The 25,919-nt window shown below is 42.0% G+C and overlaps 1 protein-coding gene across 2 annotated transcripts in view; it reads left to right on the top strand.

The window, feature by feature from the left end:
* The first annotated feature begins 12,081 nt into the window (after positions 1-12,081).
* OGT (O-linked N-acetylglucosamine (GlcNAc) transferase) overlaps positions 12,082-25,919 on the top strand; it is a 41,055-nt gene continuing 27,217 nt past the window's right edge. The window contains exons 1-4 of one of the 2 annotated variants that reach the window (XM_012475035.2): positions 12,082-12,330; positions 15,178-15,328; positions 16,805-17,048; positions 23,630-23,698. In XM_012475035.2, the coding sequence (XP_012330458.1) occupies positions 12,294-12,330; positions 15,178-15,328; positions 16,805-17,048; positions 23,630-23,698 (501 nt within the window). In that variant the 5' untranslated portion in view covers positions 12,082-12,293. Of the gene's footprint in view, positions 12,331-15,147; positions 15,329-16,804; positions 17,049-23,629; positions 23,699-25,919 lie in introns of both variants that reach the window. The other variant, XM_012475034.2, reaches the window with a different exon arrangement.

Here is a 25,919-nt window from a genome sequence, read left to right as displayed (position 1 = left end):
AGGTGATAGAAGTCAAGGAACAAGAACTTTCAACAAGGACGGAATGATCAGCAGTGTCAAATGCTTACAGAGGTCCAGTAACATCAAAGGTGAAATGTAAGTATTGACTTTGGCAGTTTGGAGGTCACTTCACTAAAAGCAATTTCAGTGGAAACATTTTCCAGTACAGTAGGTAGAGGCATGAATGGATTTTTAGAGAGTGCAAATTAGACTGCTGCTAGTTGGAGAAGCTTAAAGCTGAGAAGGAAAGGAATTGGCACCTGATTAACATTCAGGATTACCGGAGAGTTTTGTAATCAGTCTTTCTCTTCTCTTTCCTCCCTCCCTCCCTCTCTTTCTCTCTCTCTCTTTCGTGGCACGACGTCAGCTCACTGCAACCTCCACCTCCCAGGTTCTAGCAATTCTCCTGCCTCAACCTCCCGAGTAGCTGGGATTACAGGCGCCTGCCACCACATCCAGCTAATTTTTGTATTTTTAGTAGAGAAGGGGTTTCACCATCTTGGTCAGGCTGGTCTTGAACTCCTGACCTCGTGATCCACCGGCGTCAGCCTCCCAAAGTGCTGGGATTACAGGCGTGAGCCACCGTGCCCGGCGTAATTTTTTTCTTAATGTGTGAGGCCCTTATGTGTTTAAGGCTGAGGAACAGACACCACAGGTTGAAATCAGCAAAGGGATAATTCATGGAGCAGGCTGCTGAAAGAGATTGAAAAAGATGGCATTTGGGGCACAGGGGGATGGGTGGATCTTGAACAGGAAGATAGAATGGAGAGAGGGATGGATGTAATGTAGTGTTGCTTGTAGTTGTTCCACTGAGGCTGAAGACCATGTACTTCTAGTGGCACTGGTTTATATTGTTTTGTAGGGTAGAAACATCTAGATGAAGAAGGAGAGAAGAGTGGTTAGTTGTACTAACCCAAGGTTAGAGGTTTGTGGGCCTGGTGTGGTAGAGAGGGCTGAAAGGGAATTGAGGGCACCGGTGAGAGAGTAGCTCAGAGAGTCAAGCATGGGGTTAAGAATGGTTGAGGCCAGGTGTGGCCTATAATCCCAGGCTCACGCCTGTAATCCCAGCACTTTGGGAAGCCAAAGCGGGAGGATCATTTGAAGCCAGGAGTTCGAGACTAGCATGTGCAACATAGTGAGACCGCCCCCACCACCATCTCTACAAAATTTTTTTTTTTTAATTAGCCAGGTGTGGTGGCACGTGCCTGTAGTTCTAGCTACCCAGGAAGCTGAAGTGGGAGGATTGCTTGAGCCCAGGAGTTCAAGGCTGCAGTGAGCTAGGATCGTGCCACTGCACTCTAGCCTTTGTGACAGAGTGAGATCCCTGTCTCGAAAAAGAAAAGAAAAAGAAAAAGAAACATTGGGAAGGGAAGGAAAAGAGGCTAGGAGAGCCTGATAGACTGGGAGAGAATAGAGGGCTCAAAGGACTAGAGGAGTCCATATGAGGTTAAAACAACAACAACAACAACAAAGAAAACCTCACATGTGGGTGAGGGCCTGAGAGAGCAGAAAGGAGAGCGCTGTGGTCTAAATGGAACATTGGAGTTGTAGATGTTAGAGGTGAGCAGTTACGGACCGCAATAAAGTTCAAGATGTGGTGCTTTGTGTGTGTGTGGCTGAAGTGGAACAGAGAAGGTAATTGAGAGAGTCAAGGAAATGAGAAGTTGCTGATTGTGTTATCTTCGTAGACAATGAGATTCCGTCTTAAAAGGGTCAGGAATTAGAATGGAGAGGGAGGCCATGAGCCAGTATCTTTACTTAAAAGGAGGAGAGTGAAGGATATGTAAGAATTTGCTAGGCAGACTGGGTTGGAGGGGATGGCCATTCTAGCGAGAGGGAGGAGATTGAGAAAAGGCACGGTTGGAAGTGTGAAACAGCCTGATCTTTTTAGGGAACTAAAACCAGTATGAGTGACGCCAAGTGTGAGTACAGGAATGTAGCAGCAGATGAGGCTGGATTAGTAGGCAGAGCTGACATATGGAGGGCCTTGTGCACTAAACCAAATGATGCAGAACCACTGAGGGGTTTTAAGCTGAGTATTGACTTAATTCTGGTTTGTATTTCAGATTTTCTAAGGTCAAATGTGGAAAATTCAAGTCAGGTAGGACTAGAGCCCCAGAGACCAGTTACAGGATTGTTGCAATTGCCCAAGCCAGGACAAGGGACGTGGCACTGGCAGCGGAGTTGGAGGATGAATTCCAGAGCTATTTTGATATCCCACATGTGTTCTTGCAGCTCTACACCCTTTCACCTATTTTCAGCATGCAATGTGAGGCTTGGTAGGTTTTCCCGTTCAGTTTATGCTCTTTAATGGCACAGCTCTTCACCCCAGAGGCAGCTGTCAGACCTTTGAGGACTGAGTCCTTATCACTAGTATCTCCACTATGCCCACTCCATAGGCTCAGGGGATGAAATTCTCTAAGGCTTTTTGGTCTCAGCGAATTTACTTTTCTTTACTTGCTTTTGTTTCCCTCTACCAAATCCTTCAGTTAATCGGAGGCAAGCATTTCATACCTTGAACATATAATGGAATCAGGCTGTTTCTTTTTAAGTGCTGTTGCCTAGAGGTTCGTATGTGGCAAATTGAAAGGGCTAATACTATACATAAAAGTTACACTGAGTATGTGAAACCAACAGACCCTCTCCCTCAACCCCCACTTAGCACTCTCCCTCCTTTTTCAGGGTTACTCATTGCCATTTGTGGTAGGCAAAATTCTAAGACAGCTCCCAATATTCCCTCATCCCAGTGTGCACACACTTTCTCCCTGTTACTTAGTCAAACGCGAATCTAGAAACTGCTGTGAGGGGATTGTGCAGATGTAATTAAGTCAGCTGATTTTAAGAAATAGAGATTATCTTGGGTGAGCCTGACCTAATCAAGTGAGTTCTTAAAAAACACTGGGCTCTTCAGTCACAAAAAGACAAATACTTACCTGAATTGAACCTTAGAAAGACTGGAGGTTAAAAAAAAAAAGACAAATACTGTATAACTCCACCTATAGGAAGTATCTAAAATAGTAAAATCCATAGAAAAAGAAAGTAGAAGGGTTTTTACCAGGGATTGGGAGAGAGGGGGGAGTTTTTTTATTTTTAAAACTTATTTTTATTAATTATTATTATTATGTTTGAGACGGTCTCTCTCTGTCGCCCAGGCTGAAGTGCAGTGGTGCAATTTCAGATCACTGCAGCCTCAACTTCCGAGGCTCACGTGATCCTCCCACCTCAGCCTCCTGAGTAGGTGGAACTACAGGTGCATGCCACCATGCCCAGCTATTTTTTTGCACTTTTTTGGTAGAGTTGGGATTTCTCCATGTTGCCCAGGCTGGTCTCAAATTCCTGGGCTCAAGCAATCGGCCATCCTTGGCCTCCCAAAGTACTAGGATTAGAGGCATTAGCCATTGTGCTTGGCCTGAGCTGTTTTTGAACGGATAGAGATTCAGTTTTGCAAGATGAAAAAGTTCCGGAGATCTATTGCACAACAATGTGAATCTACTTAACACTACTGAACGGCACACTTAAAAATGGTTAAGCCTACCAGGCGCAGGGGCTCACACCTGTAATCCTAGCACTTTGGGAGGCCGTGGGGAGACGGTCACAAGGTCAGAAGATCGAGACCATCCTGGCTAATGTGGTGAAACCCCGTCTCTACTATAAATACCAAAAAACAATTAGCCAGGCGTGGTGGCATGCACTTGTAGTCCCAGCTACTTAGGAGGCTGAGACAGAAGAATCACTTGAACCCAGGAGGTGGAGATTGCAGTGAGCCAAGATTGAGCCACTGCTCTCCAGCCTGGGCGACAGAGCAAGACTCTGTCTCAAAAAAAAAAGTTAAGCTGGGTGCGGTGGCTCACGCTTGTAATCCCAGAACGAACTTTGGAGGCCAAGACAGGTGGATCACAAGGTCATGAGTTCAAGGCCAGCCTGGCCAAGGTGGCAAAACCCCGTCTCTACTAAAAATACAGGCCGGGCACGGTGGTTCACGCCTATAATCCCAGCACTTTGAGAGCCCGAGGCGGGTGGATCACGAGGTCAAGAGATCCAGACCATCCTGGTGAACATGGTGAAACCCCGTCTCTACTAAAAATACAAAAAATTAGCTGGGCATGGTGGCACACGCCTGTAGTCCCAGCTACTCGGGAGGCTGAGGCAGGAGAATTGCTTGAACCCAGGTTGCGGTGAGCCGAGATCGCGCCATTGCACTCCAGCCTGGGTAACAAGAGTGAAACTCTGTCTCAAAAAAAAAAAAAAAAAAAAAACAAAAATTAGCTGGGCATGGTGGTGGGTGCCTATAATCCCAGCTACTCAGGAGGCTGAGGCAGAGAGTTGCTTGAACCTGGGAGGTGGAGGTTGCAGTGAGCCGAGATCACGCCACTGCCCTCCACCCTAGGCAACAGAGTGAGTGTCTCAAAAAAAAAAAGGTTAAGATGGGCCAGGCGCAGTGGCTTATGCCTATAATGCCAGTACTTTGGGAGTTCAAGGTAGGAGGGTCACTTGGGCCCAGGAGTTCAAGGATACAGTGAGCTGTGATCTCGCTACTGCATTCTAACCTGGGCGACAGAGTGAGACCCTGTCTCAAAAAAAAGTTAAGGTGTAAATTTTATGTTGTGGGGTTTGTTGTTGTTGTTGTTTTGAGATGGAGTCTCACTGTGTCGCCCAGCCTGGAGTGTGCAGTGGCGCGATCTCGGCTCACTGAAACCTCCACCCCCCTGGGCTCAAGTGATTCTCCTGCCTTAGCCTCCTGAGTAGCTGGGACTGGAGGTGCCTGCCACCATGCCCAGCTAATTTTTTTTTTGATTTTTAGCAGAGACATGGTTTCACCATGTTGACCAGGCTGGTTTTGAACTCCTTGGCTCAAGCAATCTGCCCAGCTTGGCCTCCCGAAGTGCTGGGATTCTAGGCTGTTGTGTGTTTTTTAACCACTGTTTTAAAAGGGCAGGAGGGAACTGGGCTGTTTCTTGTGAGATTTAAAGCATGACAGGAATTTGACACAAGGAAGATTCTCCATTGCTGACTTCGAAGATGGAGGAGGCCACATCACAAGCATGGGAGTAGAAGAAGGTGGTTACCGGAGGCTAGGAAGGGTAGTGGAGGGGGAGGAAAGGTGGGATAGTTAATGGATAGAAAAATATAATTGGATAGAATAAATAAGATCTAGTATTTTATAGCACAATAGGGTGGCTACAGTCAATAATTTATTATACATTTAAAAATAACTAAAATAATATAATTGAATTGTTTGTAACACAAATGATAAATGCTTGAGGTGACGGATACCCCATTCACCCTGATGTGATTATTATGCATTGTATGCCTGTATCAAAATATCTCATGTACCCCATAATACATATACCTACTATTGTACCCACAAAAATTAAAATTAAAAAAACAAGACAAGGAATGTGTGTGGCTTCTAACAGTTGAGAGCACCCCCCACCCTAACTACCAGCATGAATGTGGGAACTTCAGTCCTACAGCCACAAGGAACTAAATTCTGCCACAACTACATGAGTTTGGAAGAGGACCCTGAGCCTCAAAAATGAGTTTGAAGCCTGACCAACACCTTGACACTGGGCAGAGGACCCAGTTAACCTGTGCCTGGATTCTTGATACATGGAAAGTGTCAGAAAATAAATGTGTGTGTGTTTGTGGGGGTTTCTGTTGTTTTTTAAATGAATTTTTATTTAGAGATAAGATATTGCTGCATTGCTCAGGCTGGAGTGCAGTGGCTCAATCTAGGCTCACTGCAGCCTCCACCTCCCTGGCTCAAGCAATTTTCCTGCCTCAGCCTCCCGAGTAGCTGGGATTACAGGTGCCTGCCACCATGCCTTGCTAACTTTTTTTTTTTTGATATTAGATTATCAGATAAAGATACCATGGTTCTCAATGTATAAAGCCTAGCAAGAGTTTGGAGAAGCTAACTTTTTTTTTTTTTTTTTTTTTTGTATTTTTAGTAGAGATGGGGTTTCACCATGTTGGCCAGGCTGGTCATGAACCCCTGACCTCAAGTGATCTGCCCACCTTGGCTTCCCAAAGTTCTGGGATTCCAGGTGTGAGCCACCATGCCTGGCCTGTTTCTTCTTAGACTAGTCAACAAAACTGCCTATTGCTGGCAGTATGATTTCATTTTCAAATTAAGAATCCATATTTGATGAAAAGCCACTAAGATTCAAATAAAAAATATATTTTAAATTATTTGTAAAGTAGCATTTCTCATGTACAGTGTGACATGTACAATAATTAAAATTGGCATTTCTGAAGGCATTTTATTTTGAGACAGAGTCTAACTTAGTCACCCAGGCTGGAGTGCAGTGGTGTGATCTCGGCTCACTGGAATTTCTGTTTCCCAGGTTCAAGCAATTCTCCTGCCTCAGCTTCCTGAGTAGCTGGGATTACAGGTGCCCGCCACCACGCCTGGCTGATTTTTGTGTTTTTAGTAGAGATGGGGTTTCAACATGTTGGTCAGGCTGGTCTCGCACTCCTGACCTCAAGTGATCCACCCACCTCGGCCTCCCAAAGTGTTGGGATTACAGACGTGAGCCACTGCGCCCGGTCTGAAGACATTTTAAAGAAAACATTGAGATGTAGTATTAACAGAGAAATTGCTCATAACCAATTTAAGATTTTAGTAACTTTTATCCTGTTTCAATAATACCGACTCAGAAACTATAATGTATACTTTATAATTTACTTCTTAGATGACACATGATTTTCTTCAAGAGCAAGATGGTTGCCCTGTGTAGCTGGTCTCCTTGAAAACTATTTTTAGTTCTATCATCATTTCCTGAGATAAATATTTTCACCTTCTAAAATTTCAGATTATTGCACCAAATAGAAAGAAAACAGATTTTTTTCTTTTCTTTTTGTTTTTCGAGAGAGAGAGGGAATGAGAACTTTAGTGTACTTTCTATAGCGTTCTTATTTGTAGAAATGCATAATAGCGTCCTAGTAAGACTTGATAATAATAGCTCTGGTCTTCATCATATTTTGTGATAAAACTTTTGATTTAAAATAACCTCTGATCTATTTATCATGGCAAGCGGATAGACCTTTCCTGCCTGTTTTCTTTCTTTTCTTTTTTCTTTCTTTCCTTTTCTTTGAGCTTAGATTTTTAGAAGCACATATTTAAAAATCAAGTGTAAGACTGGATGTGGTGGCTCATGCCTGTAATCTCAGCACTTTGGGAGGCCAAGGCAGGCAGATCACCTGAGCTCAGGAGTTCAAGACCAGCCTGGGCAACAGCAAAACCCTGTCTCTACAAAAAATACAAAAATTAGCCAGGCATGGTGGTGTGTGCCTGTAGTCTCAACTACTCAGGAGGCTGAGGCAGGAGAATCGCTTGAACCTGGGAGACGGAGTTGCAGTGAGCTGCACCACTGTACTCCAGCCTGGGCGAGGAGTAAAACTCCATTGCAAAAAAAAAAAAAAAAAAAAAAATTCATTCAATTTTACTTGGGATTGAAGACATATGACATGTGCTATCAATACATAAATACATAAAACTCATAGTGGATAGCAGCAAAGGAGTGAGGGTAGCAGTAGAGAGGGAGTTATGGCAGATTAAGGAGAATCTGAGAATTCCCATTGTAATTATTTTGGAAATTGATGAAGATAATTCACACTTGGAAAAACTCAAGACTTTCCTTTTTCAAGAACCAAAATAAACTCAAGACACCTTGCCAGCACTTCCCCACCTCTCAACAAACTGATTACTCTTTTCCACATAAAACTGAAACAGTTATGGCAGCAAAATTGAGAGCAGCAAAAGTTTGTAAAACTGTATTTCAGTCTCTTTTTCTTGATTCCAAAGTACAAGATGCAGGGTTTTCATAGTCTTTTAGCAATGCTTCTCCTATAAATAAGCCTTCATTTTGTTTGGCAAAAGTAATTTTTGAAATAAGTCTATTCTGGTATACTGACATAAAACAAATGACATGGGTGCTGCAAAGAACAAACTTGTGTGAATTATGATATCGGATTGGTCGGTCCTACGGTGTAAATTGCAGATCCAGGCAACTGAGACCTTGAATAACAAAAAAACTCGATTTTCCAGAGTCCCTGGATGAATGTTCAATTAGACTAACTAACTGTCCTTTCACATCTGGTTGTTCAGAAAAGCAAAACCTACCATTTGAGTGTTCAATTCTAGTGTGACGTGTTTTACCATGGGAGCAGAAGCTTGAGCTTGAAAGATAATGGTCACCAGGGCTATCCCGGACAAGAAAAAAAACCATCTAGCACATTTGCTCGCTTCTCTTCTGCATGTCAGCTTGTGATTGCCCCCAGCACCATCCTTATTTTGTAAGTTTTTTCCAGCTCCTCTGTCTTGTCATAACTATAACGTCATGACTTTGGGCAGAATCATCAACTCCTGCAACCCCAGGAACAGAGTCAGAGTCAGAATTCAAAGGACAGTGCACATGGACTAGCGCTGGCACTACTGCTGCTAAATGTGTGTTGTTTTGCGCAGCTGTATTTGCGATGCTTTGTTACACAACAGCAGAAAACTAATGGACACGTGGACATCTGCACCTGTGAGTCCACAGAAGTTCCTTTAGATTTGATTGTTCTGTATTGGAGGTAGTAATGATGAAAGTGTCTTCATGACTTGCTCTTGGGCTCTGTACTGTAACTCCTATAGGTGCCAATAAACAAGCCATTTAGGGATAGATCCACAAAGATCTCTGGGGCAACAACCAGGTCCTGCTGTACCTGATTCTCAGCTTTGGGGATAGAATTCCCAGAAACTTCCATGGGAGAACTGTCCAGATAATAGCATGAGACCCTTGTAAAGGATAGATCCTCTTATCTAAAGGCACAGAATACAGAACATAGTCTTGAGGCATAAGTCTAATATGTAAAGGCACATGTTCATCAAGGTGAAGATGCAAGTCTTCATTCTGAAAGTCTGAACTCTCTCTCTCTTTTTTTTTTGAGACGGAGTCTTGCTCTGTCTCCCAGGCTGGAGTGCAGTGGTGCAATCTCAGCTCACTGCAACCCCTGCCTCCCGGGTTCAAGCGATTTTCCTGCCTCAGCCTCTGGATTAGCTGGGATTACAGACGCGCGCCGCCATGCCTGGCTAATTTTTTGTATTTTTAGTAGAGCTGGGGTTTCGCCATGTTGGCCAGGCTGGTCTCGAACTCCTGACTCGTGATCTGCACGCCTCACCCTCCCAAAGTGTTGGGGTTCCAGGCGTAAGCCACCGGGCCCGGCCTGAACTCTTTAATTGACTATTTTGTTCTTTGTACGCAGCTTCAGGCTGAAGATACTGAAAATCCGTGCCGGACCTGGATTGGAAGAATGAAGCAAGGCTTTGAGTCTCATGGTGTCATCTCCGTTTTGATACGCCTCTCCTCAGTTTGTAGGTTAACAAGGCAAGGAGAGGACTCTAGTGAGGACTGTGGACGGAAGCGGACCTTATTGGTCTTTGAGCTCTCACATCTTTAAAGACTTGGTGCTGAAAAGAGAAAAAGTATCCTCATCTGGCAGAACTCCCAGAGGGTGCGCTCCCCTTGTTGTTCTGCTTTTGTTTTGCAGAAAGCTGCCTTTTCAATGTACTCATTAGGCTTTCACTGTTTGATTTTTCTTTTTTCATCTTTTTTACCTTTTCCATCTTTCACTGTTGATATCACAGGTTGCCATATCAGCTACCAAATAAGAAATCATCTTTTCCAAATTCACTGGCTAGTGATGGTTGTTGTGCTACCATGAAATCAGTTTTTTCTTAACTTTTATTCAGGTTACAAGATTTCTGGAAGGTTTTAAGATCAATTTGAATTAGTCTTTGTGACTGGTTACTTCATCCAGGGGACTAGTTTCTCTCTGGAATATTAGCCCCACACTCCTCGAGAGCCTGTGCCGCTGCATCTATGTATTTCTTCGGCTTCATTTAACCTTTGGAGCCATTTTTTTTCCAGCAGCAGCAGCGCAGCAGCAGCCACCAACACGGGTCTCGTCCAGCTCTGGTGCTACTGCTGCGAAATGTGTGTTGTTTTGAGCAGCTGTATTTGTGATACTTTGTTAGACAGCAGCAAAAAACTAATGCAACATCAATGGTGTTATTAGGGTGGCAGAGTTTGGGATTGAAGACTCAGCTGATTTAATTACAGTTGATTCTAAATTTAAAATTGCACATAAAAGAAAAAACCCGAAATCAATGTCAACAATAGCAAAAAAACCACACAAGCACTTCCTTCAATGTCCAGATCAAGCCTTCTTCGTCACCCCCTGCAACCTGACCTGTTTCCTCTCTAGATATTCATAGACAGTAATATATTTTATCATCTAAATAATAGTCTTCTGTATTGCTCTCTAGTGGCTTTTTGTGTCTACCTAAAAAAGACTTCAGGTTCCTTGAGAGGAGGATTTGTTTTGTTCATTTTTGTGCTCCCCCACCCCCCACAGTATCTTGCACATAGAGAATCTAGTAAATGTTACTTATTGGCTGAATAAGTAGGAGAATGACCTGCATTTAACAACAGAAAGAGTTTTAATTAGCTAACAACCACTCATCAGCAAGGCCTAAACATCTGCCAGTGAAACCTGGGAACTCTCTTCTAAAAGTTGAAAAGCTTTTTGACAACAAACAGGTAAAACTTTGGGGAAAAAAAAAAAAAGATAAAAGTTGAAAAGCTGAGTTTATTTATCACAGATGGGGAACTTGTAATGGGTGTGTGTGTTGGGGGAGGGGTTTACCAGTTAAATCAAATTACAAGACGTTGGTGCCCAATTTTCAGGAGAGTTTGTGTAGCGATCTTCGTCTTTTTCACTGCATGACGTGACTCTTGATTATGGGATGGAAGAAATTAGCATTATGAATTTTCTCTGTGCTCATTTCCATAATCGTCTACTGTTTTGAAGAAACTTAAGCAGAACTTGAGAATTTAGTTTTTTAAAAAAATGTAGTGAAGAGGCTAGGTAGCAAAAACTTTTTGAAGAAATTCATTGACCTGCTTTCTTAGATCAAGGACTTTTTGAAATATAAGAAGGCTCTCAGAGATCCAACTTGTAGCCTCCAGTGGCTTGTAATAATTTCTTGCTGATGTGGCAAGCTACCTTAAATCGTTTCTAGAACAAAAGATGAGGTATAAATGCTAGTGTGACAAAATGTTTGAACAGTGGACTTGAAACTGCAGGAGGATCATAAGAACCGATTTGTTCAAGGAAGTGGAGGCACTTCATGACTCACTCTAGACGTGTGATTTAGGCAGATGGCAAATCAATTCATTTGTCATTGGTCTGCCTTGAGCTCAGTGGAATCGCCGATTGTGACAATTTGCAGAGCTAGTTGGTGGAAATGAAGTCACAAATCATTTGTTTGTGGAGGGGAGTCGTGGATTTTGTTGAACGTGAATCACCTTTAACATTTTTATGGCTGCCTTCGGAGTCCAAACGCCCGGCACGTCCCTGAGTTATTAAGCATTTGCCCTATCACTGTGGGCAGGAGTCTCCTAAATACCAAAACGATTTTGAAATTTCAGGCTGTACGGCAAAACACTGGAGATGTCTGCATTCAATTGGCCCTGTGAAAGCATCACTCTTTTTCATCAAAGTGCTGAAATAGATGGCCAAGTTACAATGAAGACGGGCTCAAATCGGAACCCTCTCTCTCCTTTTGAACAGCTGTCTTTGCGATGCAATCTTCTGAATTGATTGGCTCAGAATTGATCCGCGAGACTCATAACCATCCGTTTTTGTACGAATAAAGTTGATAAAACTTTTTTAGACGCCTTTGGCATTTATGTTTAAAACGACACCACCGGCTAAGTAACAGACTCTTCTTTATCGCTGTGGGAAAAATGTATCAGTCCCGTGTGTGTGTCTGTTTTTACCCTTCCGCTACACTCTTAAGAAACTTGGCCGCTCCCGCCCCGGAGAATGCCCTAACCCAGTCAGGTTGACAGGGCTGTTCGCATGCGCCGTCTCCACCGTGGTGTTTGTCGCAACGGGCGCTGCGCGGAGTACTACATGGAATCTCGATTTTGCAGCTTGAAGTCATTTTGTTGGCGGCGGTTGTTACCGGCTACCTCCGCGCAGGAACTTGATTGTAACAGAAAGTAGTTCCGGCCCGTGTTGTTCCGGCCGGGGAGCCGTCGCCGCCATTTCAAGATCGTGCTAGGTAGATGGCCAACTAGAGTTCCTAGGGTTCGAAGCCTGTAGCTGCTGCCGCCGCTCAAGCCCTCCAGAGCGCTGCCACAGCTGCTGCCCTTGTACTACTACCTCCAAATACGTTCTTGCCGGTAGTGGCGGCAGCAGAACCAATTACCTCTTTTTTGCTTTCCCTCGAGAAGCTCCAGATGGCGTCTTCCGTGGGCAACGTGGCCGACAGCACAGGTACCGGTGTCCCGTTCTACCTTGGCAGATGCCCCCTTGGGGTCTCGCGCCGTCCTCTACCTTGCATCACTCCCTCCCTTCCCTCTAACCATCCCCATTACATCAATGACATTCATTGCTCAGCTTTTCGTGATCTACTGGCATCTGATCAGATCGGGTTTTCCGCTGTCGTCCGCTCCCCGAACATTTCCTCCTCCTCCCTTGCTTGCTTTTTGCTCCCTTTTTTGCTTTGTTTTTATTTCGTAAATGTTCTAGCTTTCCACTCTCTCCCGGCGCTTCTATCTGTGACACGTGCGCTCTTAGAATGTCGTGGAATGGACTGCATTGGAACCCCTGCCCTTTTACTCCTTTGCAGCCGTTTTCTCCATCCAGCTCATCACTTCTCCTTTTTTCCCTCCACCTCCCTCTCCAGCCTTTTCCCCTTCGCCAGATTTGGTTCTTCTCTGCCAATCTAGGGCGGGGGTGCCGTTCCGATGTAATCATATCCTCACTTTGCATCACCCGAGGACTAGCAGAAGCTCGTCGATGGTGCCACAAGTCACCTCGAGAAGAGGGGACATTGAGCAGCCTCCCGCCAGGCAGTGCCTTTCTGGTGTTCTTTCGGTTGAGCAGTCCCGGTTTAGATTGGAAATTTCCAGGGGTTTCCTTTGCCATCACCCAATTCCACCACTGCCCCCAGCCTGGATTTCCCACCCTGTCCGCGGGGAACCACACCCTTCCCTTAGCGAGGTTGCCAGCCCTACTGTTCACTTCCTATCCTTGGGGGAGAAACCACCCCAATGCTGCTGCTTTGCCGTTGACCACCCTGCCCGTCCAATTCTCGCTTTGTGTTACTTTCTCGATGTATTCCTCCGCCGCCGCCTCTAGGTTTGCCATCCCCATGCTTCAGCCCAGTATCTCTTTATTCACAGGGTGTATATTTTTTTAAGTTTCCATCCCTGCTTGAAGAGTTTGTAAAGCAACTGGAGTGTAGCTGCACAAGTACCAGGCGGTTGCGCTTTTAGACAATTCAGTCGCGAGCATTTGGTACTAAAAATATGAAAGCAACCAAATTATAGGAGTGTCCTTCAGCTGCCTTTCCATATTGAGGCGATTTGGGGCGGAAGGGGGTGGGGAATTGGGCTGCGCTTCTAAGGTTTCCCGCGAGGTTATTTTTTGGTGGTTTCTGAGTTGAGCTGTGTCGAGGGTTTTAGTTATTGTTTGTGGACGTTGTGCTGTAAGTAGTAGGTGAATCGTCAATTGTACCTTATCTGTAATTGTAGGGAGTGGGATTAATAATTAGTTCGTGCTCTCCTCCCCACTCCTCCACAGTGATTTTCAAAGGTTTAAGATTCTGTATTGGATTCTGTACTAGCTTGCCCTTTTTAACGTGTTATTTTATTTGAGGAAGCTGTTTCAAATGTTAAAATACCAGATAAGCGGCATTGAAAAGTGACAATGTGAAAATAAGGAGCTAGGAAGTTCTAGAGACTTAGCTGAAATGTAATTTTATAGTTTCTATTAGAGAAAATCTCCCAGATGTGGATTGCAGGTCTCAATGCTCTTTGTGTTGGTGGTCAGCTGTGCATTCTGTCAGGAAATTTACTTTGCTTTCCTCAGTATCCAGAACACTCATCAGCTCTAACGATTGGGGAGCTGGGCTCAAATTTGAACTCATCACTTTAACCTTGGTAGAATTAAATAATTAGTCCATGGTTTCCCATTTCAACGAGCTAGTGAAGTGCTATAGTCGAAGTCCCAGTTTAAGTATTTTCACTCGTGACAAGCAGTTGTTTTCCCTCTATGGGCTTTAGTTCTATCCTTCAAAGATCTTTATGTATCTGGATTAAGTCACTTGCAGCAAAGTGCTTTTATTCATTCTTTTGCGCTTTATCAAATATCTTATATTTTAGCTTCCATCCCCCCCGCCCCCCAAATGTTTTGACCATTGCAGTTGCAGGTGAACTGCCTTGTTTATATAGGCTTGTTTGCAGTGTCTTAATCCTTTAGTCGATACCAGAGCTCTTTGGAAAATGTTAGTGCTAAACCAACGTGGGTGAGATTTAGCCAATTTAGTCCCCTTGTGAGTTTGGGATGGTAGAGGAGCAGTATAATCTTGGGTCTTTATTTGAAATGTTTGATGACCCCTTTAAATATTTTGGCTCTTGACAAATGACAAACATCTTGTTTATCAGCTGTTTTAAAAATAGCACTTTGACTTTTCGGTTTTTTCCCTTAGGCTCATTTCTACATTGTCCTTTTAAAGAATTAAATTGTGAAATACACAAACACATTGATATAATTTAAAGAGTTAACATATCTGGTGTCCTTACTGAGGTTAAGGTTAAGAGATAGATTATTACTAGTACTCCACTTCCACAAATCCAACCTGAAATATGGCACAAAATATTAAGTTTCCCAGTATGTTAAATTCTGATCTTATTAAATCTTTGTGACTTTGCAAATCACATGTTTAATATTTTGTTTATGTTAACTAAGGTATGAGGAATAATGTTCAGTGAATCGTTAGATGCTGCCTATGATTTGTAATTTAAAAGTACAAAGTATTTTTGGTCTAAAATATAATCTTATATGGAAGTAAATATTCTTTTCTAGTTTGGGAAAGAAAGTATTAATGGGTGAATTCTAAAAATGCCAATTCTGCACTTGATGTTAACTTGGAGATATAAATAACGTGCAGAACACTCTAGTGCTTTACATAGTTTCAAGCATTTTCATTTTTAAGTTAAATATACCATATTTTTACATTTTTTTGTTTGCATTTCTAACTTTTTGTTTTCCCCCCTCCTTCCCTCAAATGTTTTGATGATTCTCCAGAACCAACGAAACGTATGCTTTCCTTCCAAGGGTTAGCTGAGTTGGCACATCGAGAATATCAGGCAGGAGATTTTGAGGCAGCTGAGAGACACTGCATGCAGCTCTGGAGACAAGAGCCAGACAATACTGGTGTGCTTTTATTACTTTCATCTATACACTTCCAGTGTCGAAGGCTGGACAGGTAGGAGATGTGGGGGTACCTGCTGGTGATTGCTGCCTCTGGGTGCTGAGCTTGAAAAATGATACTTAAATATTTGAACTTGAAATTTTTCCAGTACCGGGTTTCAACTGAGCCACCAATGCACATCTGCTCTCTTGCCCACTTGTGACATGCCCAGCTGCCAGTTTTTCTCCTTCCTTTTGTGGTGGTGGTTATATTATCAGTGTGACTAGGGACCTTTTCTAGATTTTTCTACCTGGGTCTGCTGCATTCCAGACTCTGTTCAAGTAATAAATTACTGTCGATGGATATCTGAGCATCCAGTCTCCCTTTCATGAGACCTGTCAGTTTGAGGGACTGAAATGCTCAGAAGTGATGGTTATATATGCTGTGGCAGGAGATGCATACCTGAAGTTGCAAATGAAGTTGTTAAGTTGTTATGGTGTGTTGCTTTTGACTTATTTCAGTTGAATTAATTGAAAGGGAAGAACTTGTGTTCCTGTCCTTTTCATAAGTTGTCATTTAAAGATTCGCATCATTAAATCTTAACAAATGGAAAATGAGACTCATTTACATAGCTTTTCATTTTTGATCTTAATGATCATGATTTCCAATGTGGTAGTTTTTTTTTGTTTGTTTGTTTGTTTTGAGAGTTTCGCTCTCATTGCCTAGGCTGGAGCGCAATGGTAGGATCTCGGCTCACCGCAACTGCAACCTCCACCTCCCGGGTTCAAGTGATTCTCCTGCCTCAGCCCCCAAGTAGCTGGATTACAGGTGCATGCCAGCACACCCGGCTAATTTTTTTTTTTTTTTTTGCTAGAGAAAGGGTTTCTCCATATTGGTCAGGCTGGTCTTGAACTCCCGACCTCAGGTGATCTGCTCGCCTTGGCCTCCCGAAGTACTGGGATCACAGGCATGAGCCACTGCACCTGGCCAATATGGTAGTTTTGTAACAAGACTCTAGTTAGAATTAAAAAAATTTTTTTTGAGATGGAGTTTCACTCATGTCACCCAGCCTAGAGTGCAGTGGCATGATCTTGGCTCACTGCAACCTCTGTGTCCTGGGTTCGAGTGATTCTCCTGCCTCAGCCTCCTGAGTAGCTGAGATTACAGGCGCCTGCCATCACGCCTGGCTAATTTTTTGTATTTTTAGTAGAGACTCGGTTAACCATGTTGGCCAGCCTGGTCTCAAAACTCCTGACCTCATGTGATCCTCCTGCCTCAGCCTTCCAAAGTGCTGGGATTACAGGTGTGAGGCACCGCACCTGGCCAGTAATTTTATTTTGTAAGAAAGAGCTTTCCATTTTGAAATCTAGAATACCTCTACTTTTGAAAATCTTTGATTTCCCAAGTTTTTCCTGCTATGTACTAGTTAAAAGATAAGGTATTATATAATGAGCAGTAGCACAGATCTCAAACTGTTTGAGTTGCATATGGGCCATACCTTCTTTTCTGTAACATACATACCCATGCATTAACACTTCCCGCCTTTTCCAGATCTGCTCACTTTAGCACTCTGGCAATTAAACAGAACCCTCTTCTGGCAGAAGCCTATTCGAATTTGGGGAATGTGTACAAGGAAAGAGGGCAGTTGCAGGAGGCAATTGAGCATTATCGACATGCATTGCGTCTCAAACCTGATTTCATCGATGGTTATATTAACCTGGCAGCCGCCTTGGTAGCAGCGGGTGACATGGAAGGGGCAGTACAAGCTTACGTCTCTGCTCTTCAGTACAATCCTGTGAGTAAAATTTTAATGGTTATTTTCCCTTTCTAGAAACCCAGAAAGAAACATAGTGTGGTATTTCAGACACTAAAGTAGGTTTTCGCATGGAATAAAGTCAAAAGCTTAGAAATGTTTATGTCCTTAAAATGGTGAAATTGCTTTTAGCTGGTCTGTGTTGTGCTAAAATATTTGTTTTATTTAGCAAGTTATATTAAAAAACATAAAAATTCTTATTTCAAGAAACTACATCAATTTTAAAATAACACCTATAAAGTACAGGGCACATGACTTTTTTCTTTTGTGGTTAACTTTGGATAAATTCTGATAAGTGTTTGCAGGTTAATTGATTTTCAAGGAATAGTGGCTAATGGGTCTTAATCTGTAAAATTTGTAATATAAAATGGCCTTTTTTTTTTTTTTTGTGAGACGGAGTTTCGCTCTTGTTACCCAGGCTGGAGTGCAATGACGCAATCTCGGCTCACCGCAACCTCCGCCTCCTGGGTTCAGGCAATTCTCCTGCCTCAGCCTCCCGAGTAGCTGGGATTACAGGCACGTACCACCATGCCCAGCTAATTTTTTGTATTTTTAGTAGAGACGGGGTTTCACTATGTTGACCAGGATGGTCTCGATCTCTTGACCTCGTGATCCACCCGCCTCGGCCTCCCAAAGTGCTGGGATTACAGGCGTGAGCCACCGCGTCCGGCTGATAATAATTCTTAAACATAGATGATATTTCTAATTTTACCAATTTTTTAAAAAAACATGGACTCAGGTTATGTGGGTTTCTTGGGATCACAAAGCCAGTAATGAAGTATTAATAGACATTAAAAGCTGAATGTGAATATCTTCAAAGCAAATGTTGAAGTGAAAAGAAATAAAAGTGGGATGATATGCCCGGAGGGCACCCACCCATCAAAGCAGCCCTGGAGCACAATTCAAAAACCATTGATCATATCCTGCTGTCCCATAATCTCCATTTTATTGGTTAAGAAACTGAAACTAAATTTAGTACTTTGCTCAAAGATCTGAAGTCACTTTTCATGATAACATATATTAACGGTTTTTTTTTGTTAATTTCGAGAGTTTAGACATGTCCTTTTTAAAAAATCCATTGCTTTAAAAAAATTTTTTTTAAGAGATGGGGTCTTGCTATGTTGCCCAGGCTGTACTCAAACTCCTGGGCTCAAGCAATCCTCCCGCCTCAGCCTCCAGAGTAGCTGGGACTACCGGTGTGTTTCACTACACCCAGCTTCTAAATGTGTGTGTGTGTATATATATATATATATATATATATATATATATATATATATATATATTTTAAAAGACGGTGTCTCGCTATGTTGCCCGGGCTGGAGTGCAGTGGCTATTCACAGGCACAATCCCACTGCTGATCAGCGCGAAGTTTTGACTTGCTCTGTTTCTGACCTGGGCCGGTTCACCCCTCCTTAGGCAACCTGGTGGTCCCCCACTCTCAGGAGGTCACCATATTGATGCCAAACTTAGTGCAGACACCCGATTGACATAACGCACGATATCCCAGAACTCTTGGGCTCAAGCGATCCTCCCACCTCAGCCTCTCAAGTAGCTGGGACTACAGGCACACGCCACTGCACCCAGCATGTATTGGTTTTTGAATGAATACAGTGAATACCTCCAGTTAGCACTCTCGGAGGTAGCAAATGAAACTAATTTCTTGTCTATCTTTTCAGAGATACTCAGTGTGTGTGTATATATATATATATATATATATATATATATATATATATATAAATTTGAGTGATTTTTGTAAGTTTTATTGCAGTACTAATGTAGCTAGTTACCCACATAAAGTTTTAGGGAGCCCAGTATGTGTTGCCACTGGGCCTTGGAGCCTATATTTCCCAGGGCTCAGGGCTCACCTCTACCCAGTTGTCACAGTAAGTTCTTTCCCTTTATTAATCAGGTTGATTCTACTCTTGCTGATTGCGTACCCTCTTACACAGCTGTGGTCCTTACCATCTTTAACTGATGCCCTTGGGTCAGGTTTCCAGCGGCCTGTGTGTGTAGCAGAACAGTCATTGCTACTGATAGTATACCAAGCAGTAGGAGTATGTTGAGAAGGAAAACTAAAGTGAGAGATGGAACCATGTCCATTTAATATCTAACCTGCTGTTAACAGGAAGCTTATTGTTGTACCCTACTAAGGAAGTGAGATAGCACTAATATAAATCATGAGATTACCTCTTAAATGCATTGAATGGCCATGTGTTCTCATCTGGTTCTATGTTTCTTCCAGTGGAAGGTGCTGCTTTACTTATTTATTAGTTTTTACCAATAAGAATGAAAATGGAATTGTGCAAACTCCCTTGATTTCAACTAAATGTGCCATAGTGATCATATTTTAATTTATTTCAGGATATCTGAAGTTTTAATTAGATTTAAACTTTCTGTCAAATGCCCATTGTCAATTCAGTACTGGTAGAATCATGAGTCAGTTCCTTATGTTCTTGTTGACAGTGCTTAAGTGTATCATGAGTACATTGTGAGCCTAAATCACAGATGTAGTTGGCATTCTATAAAAAATGGTTAAAGAAGCTCAGGTTATTTTGGTTTTGCAGCAGTGAAAGAGTAGAATGTTAAGGTAACATCCTTGGGAACTTCGGTAACTGTTTTCAACAGCGTTTATCTTTTTAAATTAATAGATATGTCAATTTAGAAGTTGTTCTCTGTGACTTGATTATAGAAATTATTTTTGAGACAGCTATCTCATTTTTTACATTCTGAATTCTATAATGTTGGGTGGTTTCATAATTTTGCTAAGATTTTAGTCTGTCATATTTTTTTTTTGAAATGGAGTTCCGCTCTTGTCACCCAGGCTGGAGTGCAGTGGTGCGATCTTGGCTCACTGCAACCTCTGCCTCCTGGGTTCAAACGATTATCCTGCCTCAGCCTCCCAAGAAGCTGGGATCACAGGCGCCTGCCTCCACGCCTGGCTAATTTTTTGTATTTTTAGTAGAGACGGGGTTTTGCCATGTTGGCCAGACTGGTCTTGAATTCCTGACCTCAGGTGATCCGCCTGCCTCAGCCTCCCAGAGTGTTGGGATGACAGGTGTGAACCACTGTGCCCTGCCATTTTGTTGTATTTTACATGATGACTCACTAGAGTTGCCTATATCTGGCAATTCCTTTTACAGATTATGTATAAAATTGTCCTTTGTATAATGGCTGTAACCCTGAGTTGTTTTAAACAGGTCTGTTTCTGAATCTATAGGTCATTGAACTGTTGCTTGTGCTTTGATTGTGGATGCGCAGAACTGAAAGCTGCTGGCATCCTGACCATCATGTGTGTTCCTGTCATGTTATTTATTACTGCTGAACCTCACTTATACCACTGCACTGTAGAAAACCATACATTTCTATTCTCTGTTTTGCTTTTCGTTAACGTTGCTGTGCAAATGTCACATTTAAATACCTGAGTACTTATTGTGCGGGCAGTGCTTTGTTAGGAACTGGGGAGATGTGTTGTGTGGGAAGTTGCGGGTGATAATGTAAGACAGGACCTGACCCATAAAGGAAAAAATGGTGTAAGCTCCTTGGATGATAATTGTTGGAGAGTATTAATCAGAAGATTTCCTCGAGTGGGTGCTTATAACCTAAGCATTCTGTAGGAAGGTAAATAGCAAGTAGACTTCCTTGGCTGAAGTGGTGAGTCAAGTAGTAACAAGAAGTGAATGTAGTAGAAGACAGTCAATTGGAAGATTTAGAAAGAATAGAGAGGCTGAGGAGTTTGAATTTAATTTGAGAGGCAATTACTGTAGGTTTTTATCGACCTGATTTTACTTCATATGTATGTATGTGTCTAGATGTTGTGGCTGGTGGGGGTGGGAGGCTCTAGGAGCAAAGGCAGGAAACTGATGCAATCTTAGGAGGAATAGTTCTATAGGAAAATCTTACTCATTTCCATCTCCTTACTTTTATTCACACGATTTCCCCTTGTATACCGTGTTCTCCTTCTTTGTCTATTAAAACCCTACTCATCCTTCAAGACCCAGCTTAAACTTCTCCTATGAGCTTATCATTTATTTCTCTTAAAATTCTTTACTACTGTGTGGGCATTTAGTGTGTGCCTTGTCTTTTCACATAGATTGTAAGCCCCTTGATGATAAGGATTCCATTATTTTCTTTTCCCTACAGTTCCAGGCAAGTTTTTGAATTGAATAACAGTTTGCATGAAATGTATTAACCTGGGGTGGATAGAATGGGCTAACTTTGAGAAATATGATTGTCAAAAACGTTTTGATTTGACAGATGAAGCAGAATTGATATCTTAGGTTTTGAACTTTTGGGAGAATGGTGGCGTCCTTGCATTTTCTAGAAATTAGCTGTTCATGCACATAGGTTTGGATCCCCAAACAGGAGAATTGGATTTCACTGTTATATTTAATATGACATTTTGGCTTTTTCTAAAACTGCCTTATTGATTAGCTTATAGTAATCTTGAAGATAATCTATTTTTAACTGTGAGCATTGTGTTAACTTGATTTAGTATGCTGTGATGGATCTAGATGATAACAACCAAATATAGATAGATAGATAGATAGACAGATAGACAGACTGTCAGGACTTAAGTGGCATCCATCCAAGAGTTTATAGAAACTAGAGGGTAATAAAATTATGCAACAGTTGGCTACCACGTATAGCCATTACAGTCATTTTTGGAGACTTCTGATTATTATGGCTTAGAAAAGGCATAGGAGTTGTCAAAAGTCCAAACATATATAACCACAATTATCAAGTAGTAGAAGGAGCTTGTATGAATGAATTGGATTATGCAGTCATGGTTTGCCAAAACAGGGGTAACCCTTTAAGTTTAGAGAAAACATAACCATACAAAGTAGATAGCAAGATCATATAATTCATTACTTCTGAGAGTATAGTGTTAAAAAGTACTTAGTCTAATTAGAGGAGAAGTCAAATAAGATTAATGGTACCTTTGATGCTTTGAGGATTAGTATTAGCCTTTTGTGCTAGAAGTGATGGGAGACAGCCTTACTCTCTAGAACATCAGTCACTGCTTGAAGGACAGTACTGAGTCAGGGAGATCATGGAGCTGACCCAGTATGGCTGACCGTAAGATTGTTGTGTGGCAGCCTATACTTTGTTGGCAGACTTTTTGGTTCACCTGATGTATGATACTATACAGCCACAAAAGCTGTTTATCAGAATTAATCAACTGATTCTGGAAACCATAATACAGTTACAGAGCAAATCATATGTATGATGATTCTTTGGCACAGTTGACAGAATTTCACTTTATAGGACTTAATTTAAGGCTCTTTCACCCATGGAGCAGTTTGGAATAATTAGCATACTTCCTGTTGTCATTGTTTCTGCTTGTTGACTGATAGATGTGACTGACAATGGCAAAATAGGGCAAATAAAAATTTAAGCTCTCTGTTCTGATGACTGTCTCATCCTGATGAATGGACTGGTGAGTCAGATGACTGGCAGCACAATTGAGCTGCTAATAAAAAGCAGAGTCAACTGCTTTCATTATTCACCCACTCAACTCTAATGGCACTTAATACTAATGAGTAATCTAGTGGCAGGTGCCAGGATTGAGGCTTTGGTTGGATGGTAATCCTTTTGCCCGATAGTGAAATAAGTCAGGGCTTCTAAATGTACCTGTTAGCCTAAGTGTAGGTTTGCTCATAGGTAGTCATTTGCTAAATATGTTTTTTTCCACTCTGGAAAATTTTAGGTCCTTGATACAGGAGTGATTCATCATAACCTTGAATTTCATAGTTGGACAAATATTTGAGATATATATATATTTCTTTTTCTTTTTTTTTTTTTTGAGACAGAGTCTCTCTCTGTTGCCCAGGCTGGAGTACAGTGGCGCGATCTCTGCTCACTGCAGTCTCTGCCTCCTGGGTTCAACTGATTCTCCTGCTTCAGCCTCCCAAGTAGCCGGGATTACAGGTGCGCACCACCATGTCCAGCTAATTTTATATTTTTAGTAGAGACGGGATTTCACCATGTTGGCCAGGTTGGTCTCAAACTCCTGACCTCAGGTGATACTCATGCCTCAGCCTCCCAAAGTGCTGGGATTACAGGCGCGAGCCACCATGCCCGGCTTGATATATATTTTTAGCGTGACTGACATTTGGGGAGGAGAGAAGCTCTAGTAAGGTCCTGTAGTCTTTTATATGAAACTAATGGGGCCAAATGCATTTCAAAATTCAGAATTTCTGGATTTTAGAAAGATAATGCCATATATTAAAACACCCAGACAGGTCTGGAGCAGTACCTTCTAGTAAAACACATTTATATTTCTGCAGCAAAAGATAGGCGTATTCATACTAAGTGAGATAACTCAATTCTATAAATAGTTTCATGTCACTTAAGGTCAGGTTTAACCCTCAAATGAGTTTTTGGAATTTTTTGGTATTTGGAATTGTGGATGAGGAGTTGTGGTCCTGCACTGAAGTTTGTCAGGCAGTATCTTTAGTTGATAGAATAAATGGCAGGGAGCTAGATGCTTAAAAGTGATTTTAAGGTATTTTTAATTGACAAAGCAGAATATAATTAATGACAGAGTGTCTCTGGGTTTCTAGGATTTGTACTGTGTTCGCAGTGACCTGGGGAACCTGCTCAAAGCCCTGGGTCGCTTGGAAGAAGCCAAGGTAGGTGTTTGATAGAACACATTTAAACATCAGTGTTATGAAAACTTGTACTTTTTGCCAAGTCTTCAACTCTTCATTGAGCTATCTTCACAAAACAGTCCTTTGAAACTGAGGAAAACTGACGGCATGAATCGCCTCAGACTAGAGCAGGGCCAGACTTTGGCATATCTGTTCTAAATCTGGGGTAAAGCAAGAACCTGAACATTTTGGAGCCTTTCTGCTGAGCTAGACCATCTTTATAACAATGGGCTCCGTCATGATCTTATGTGGGAATAAATAACATTCCTTCAAATCTGAGGCTTGCCTGCTGGTGACAAGCAGAGCGCCTGTGATTTGGCTCAAGACTCCTATATGATGCAGGTGCCATTGAAAATGCTGCTCTTCTAAGTCCTTTGTGGCTTGTAAGTGGAGAAGAATTTCATCCAAATGTTACCCTGTAATACTGGCATTTAAAATTCTTATTTAACCTTCCTCCCTTCATCTTCCTCACCCTTTTTACAGTGGAAGAAAGGCTGTTAAAATGATTGCAAATTAATAATTGGAGCATCCTGTCCCTTCTTGTCCCCACTCCCTTCCCAAGTTCCTTTTTCCTCTTTTCCAATCCTAGTTGTCTACCTTCTTTTCTTCCTCATTTCCTTCTTTTATTCCTTCCCACCCCAACCCCTTAAAAAAAAGGTCAGAAGGACAAAGCTGGTTTGTTTGGGAAATGGACTGATCGAAAGAAAACTTGCCAAAGTGGAAAGGTGGCTTTTAGCATTCTGTGTTTCCAAATAATGAATTTGAACACCAGGTTGGGTTAATGAAAGCTTTTGGTATAATTTAAAATTAAATTTATAAATGCAGTTGTCTTGTTACAAGCCACCTTACGCAACCGCGCTGCAGGGGTGAGGAGTGGGGAGAAACCAGAATGCTTCTGAAACTCCCACCTGTTGCTCTGAGCCCCACGCGCATGCTAATGCGTGGAGTGTATGCGCAGCGTAGCTGTCTGTTTGACTGCTTCATCCAGGGAGGGAGAAGGCTTTTCAGCAGCATCTAATGTTAAAAGGCACTAGTTTGAAGTGCGTAGCTCATAAATTCTGCTGACATTTTGGATTAACCTTATGTAGGTTGCCAGCTAATGAATTATAATTGATTTCAATCTTAGCTGATAAATCTAATTGGTAATTTATAGAACAAACATTTGATAAGCTCCTATTAATTGTCACCCCACCAAGCGGACAGCTAACATGAATTGCACTTCACTGCAGCTTTAGAGATCGGTTTAGGCTGAGACGTTGCGCCTGCCTTAGGTTGCTGACTTCTTTATTTCAGAGCTCTGGAGACACCTAGTTTGAAAAATGTTATTCTGTTTTTTTGTGAGAACTTAGTAAACAAGAAAATACTCTTGAGTGAAATGCAATGTATTTCTTTTGTAATCAGTGCATTTGAAAATTCAAGCCAGCATATTCCTAGTAGATGGAAGCAAAATTAAGTTATCTTTGTAGAAAATGAAGAGCCTTTCTTCCAGCAAAAATCCCTGCTGTATGCAATAGCCCTGATTAACCCTCTCCCTTCTGCATGTTTCCCATGTTACAGACTTGAGACTGTCCTCATTCCCATATGTAATAGACATCCAAAGAATTTCAATTGCTTTGTTGAACTTTTACTAATGATCTTGTTTTTATTTTCTCTCTTGTTTTTGGTTTTTCACCATTGATATTGTATTTAGAAGGTTTCAGGTGGGTGAAACCTCCTATTCCATGCGTAAGGTGCCTCGCTGAAGGGAGCTCGAGGCCTGGATCTAGGGCAGACACACAACCTCCTCCTCCTCTTCCAGCAAGGAACGCACCGAAAAGTCACATGATGAGAAATATGGTAACGGGTTTGTAACTGCCACAGCAAAACAATTTGCCTCCATGCCTGAATCTTCTGTCTTGTGGCTTCAGAAACAGCTTAAAATAATTTTATTTACAAGCAAGTTATGTAAGAGAATGTTTTATACTATAGCCACAATTCTGTCAAAGATAAGTAAAAGTTAATTGATATTAAAAATTATTAGAGATAATTTACTTAGTAAAAGCTTCTAACTCTTCTTGTTGTTCATTTTTTTTCCTTTTTTCTTCTTTGTTTGGATTGCAGCATTCTGCTCTTCTGATGATGAGCTGTGACCCTGCAGTAGCGCAAAGGCTGCGCAGCGTTAATGCGCATTGCGTGCGAATGAGCCCCTGTGAACGGTTGACTA

The sequence above is a fragment of the Aotus nancymaae genome, unplaced genomic scaffold, assembly GCF_030222135.1.
Source record: "Aotus nancymaae isolate 86718 unplaced genomic scaffold, 86718_ANA_hifiasm-v0.15.2.pri h1tg000081l, whole genome shotgun sequence".
NCBI lineage: Eukaryota > Metazoa > Chordata > Mammalia > Primates > Aotidae > Aotus > Aotus nancymaae.
Note: the sequence above shows the minus strand (reverse complement) of the source record. Positions and strands in the feature narration are given on the sequence as shown.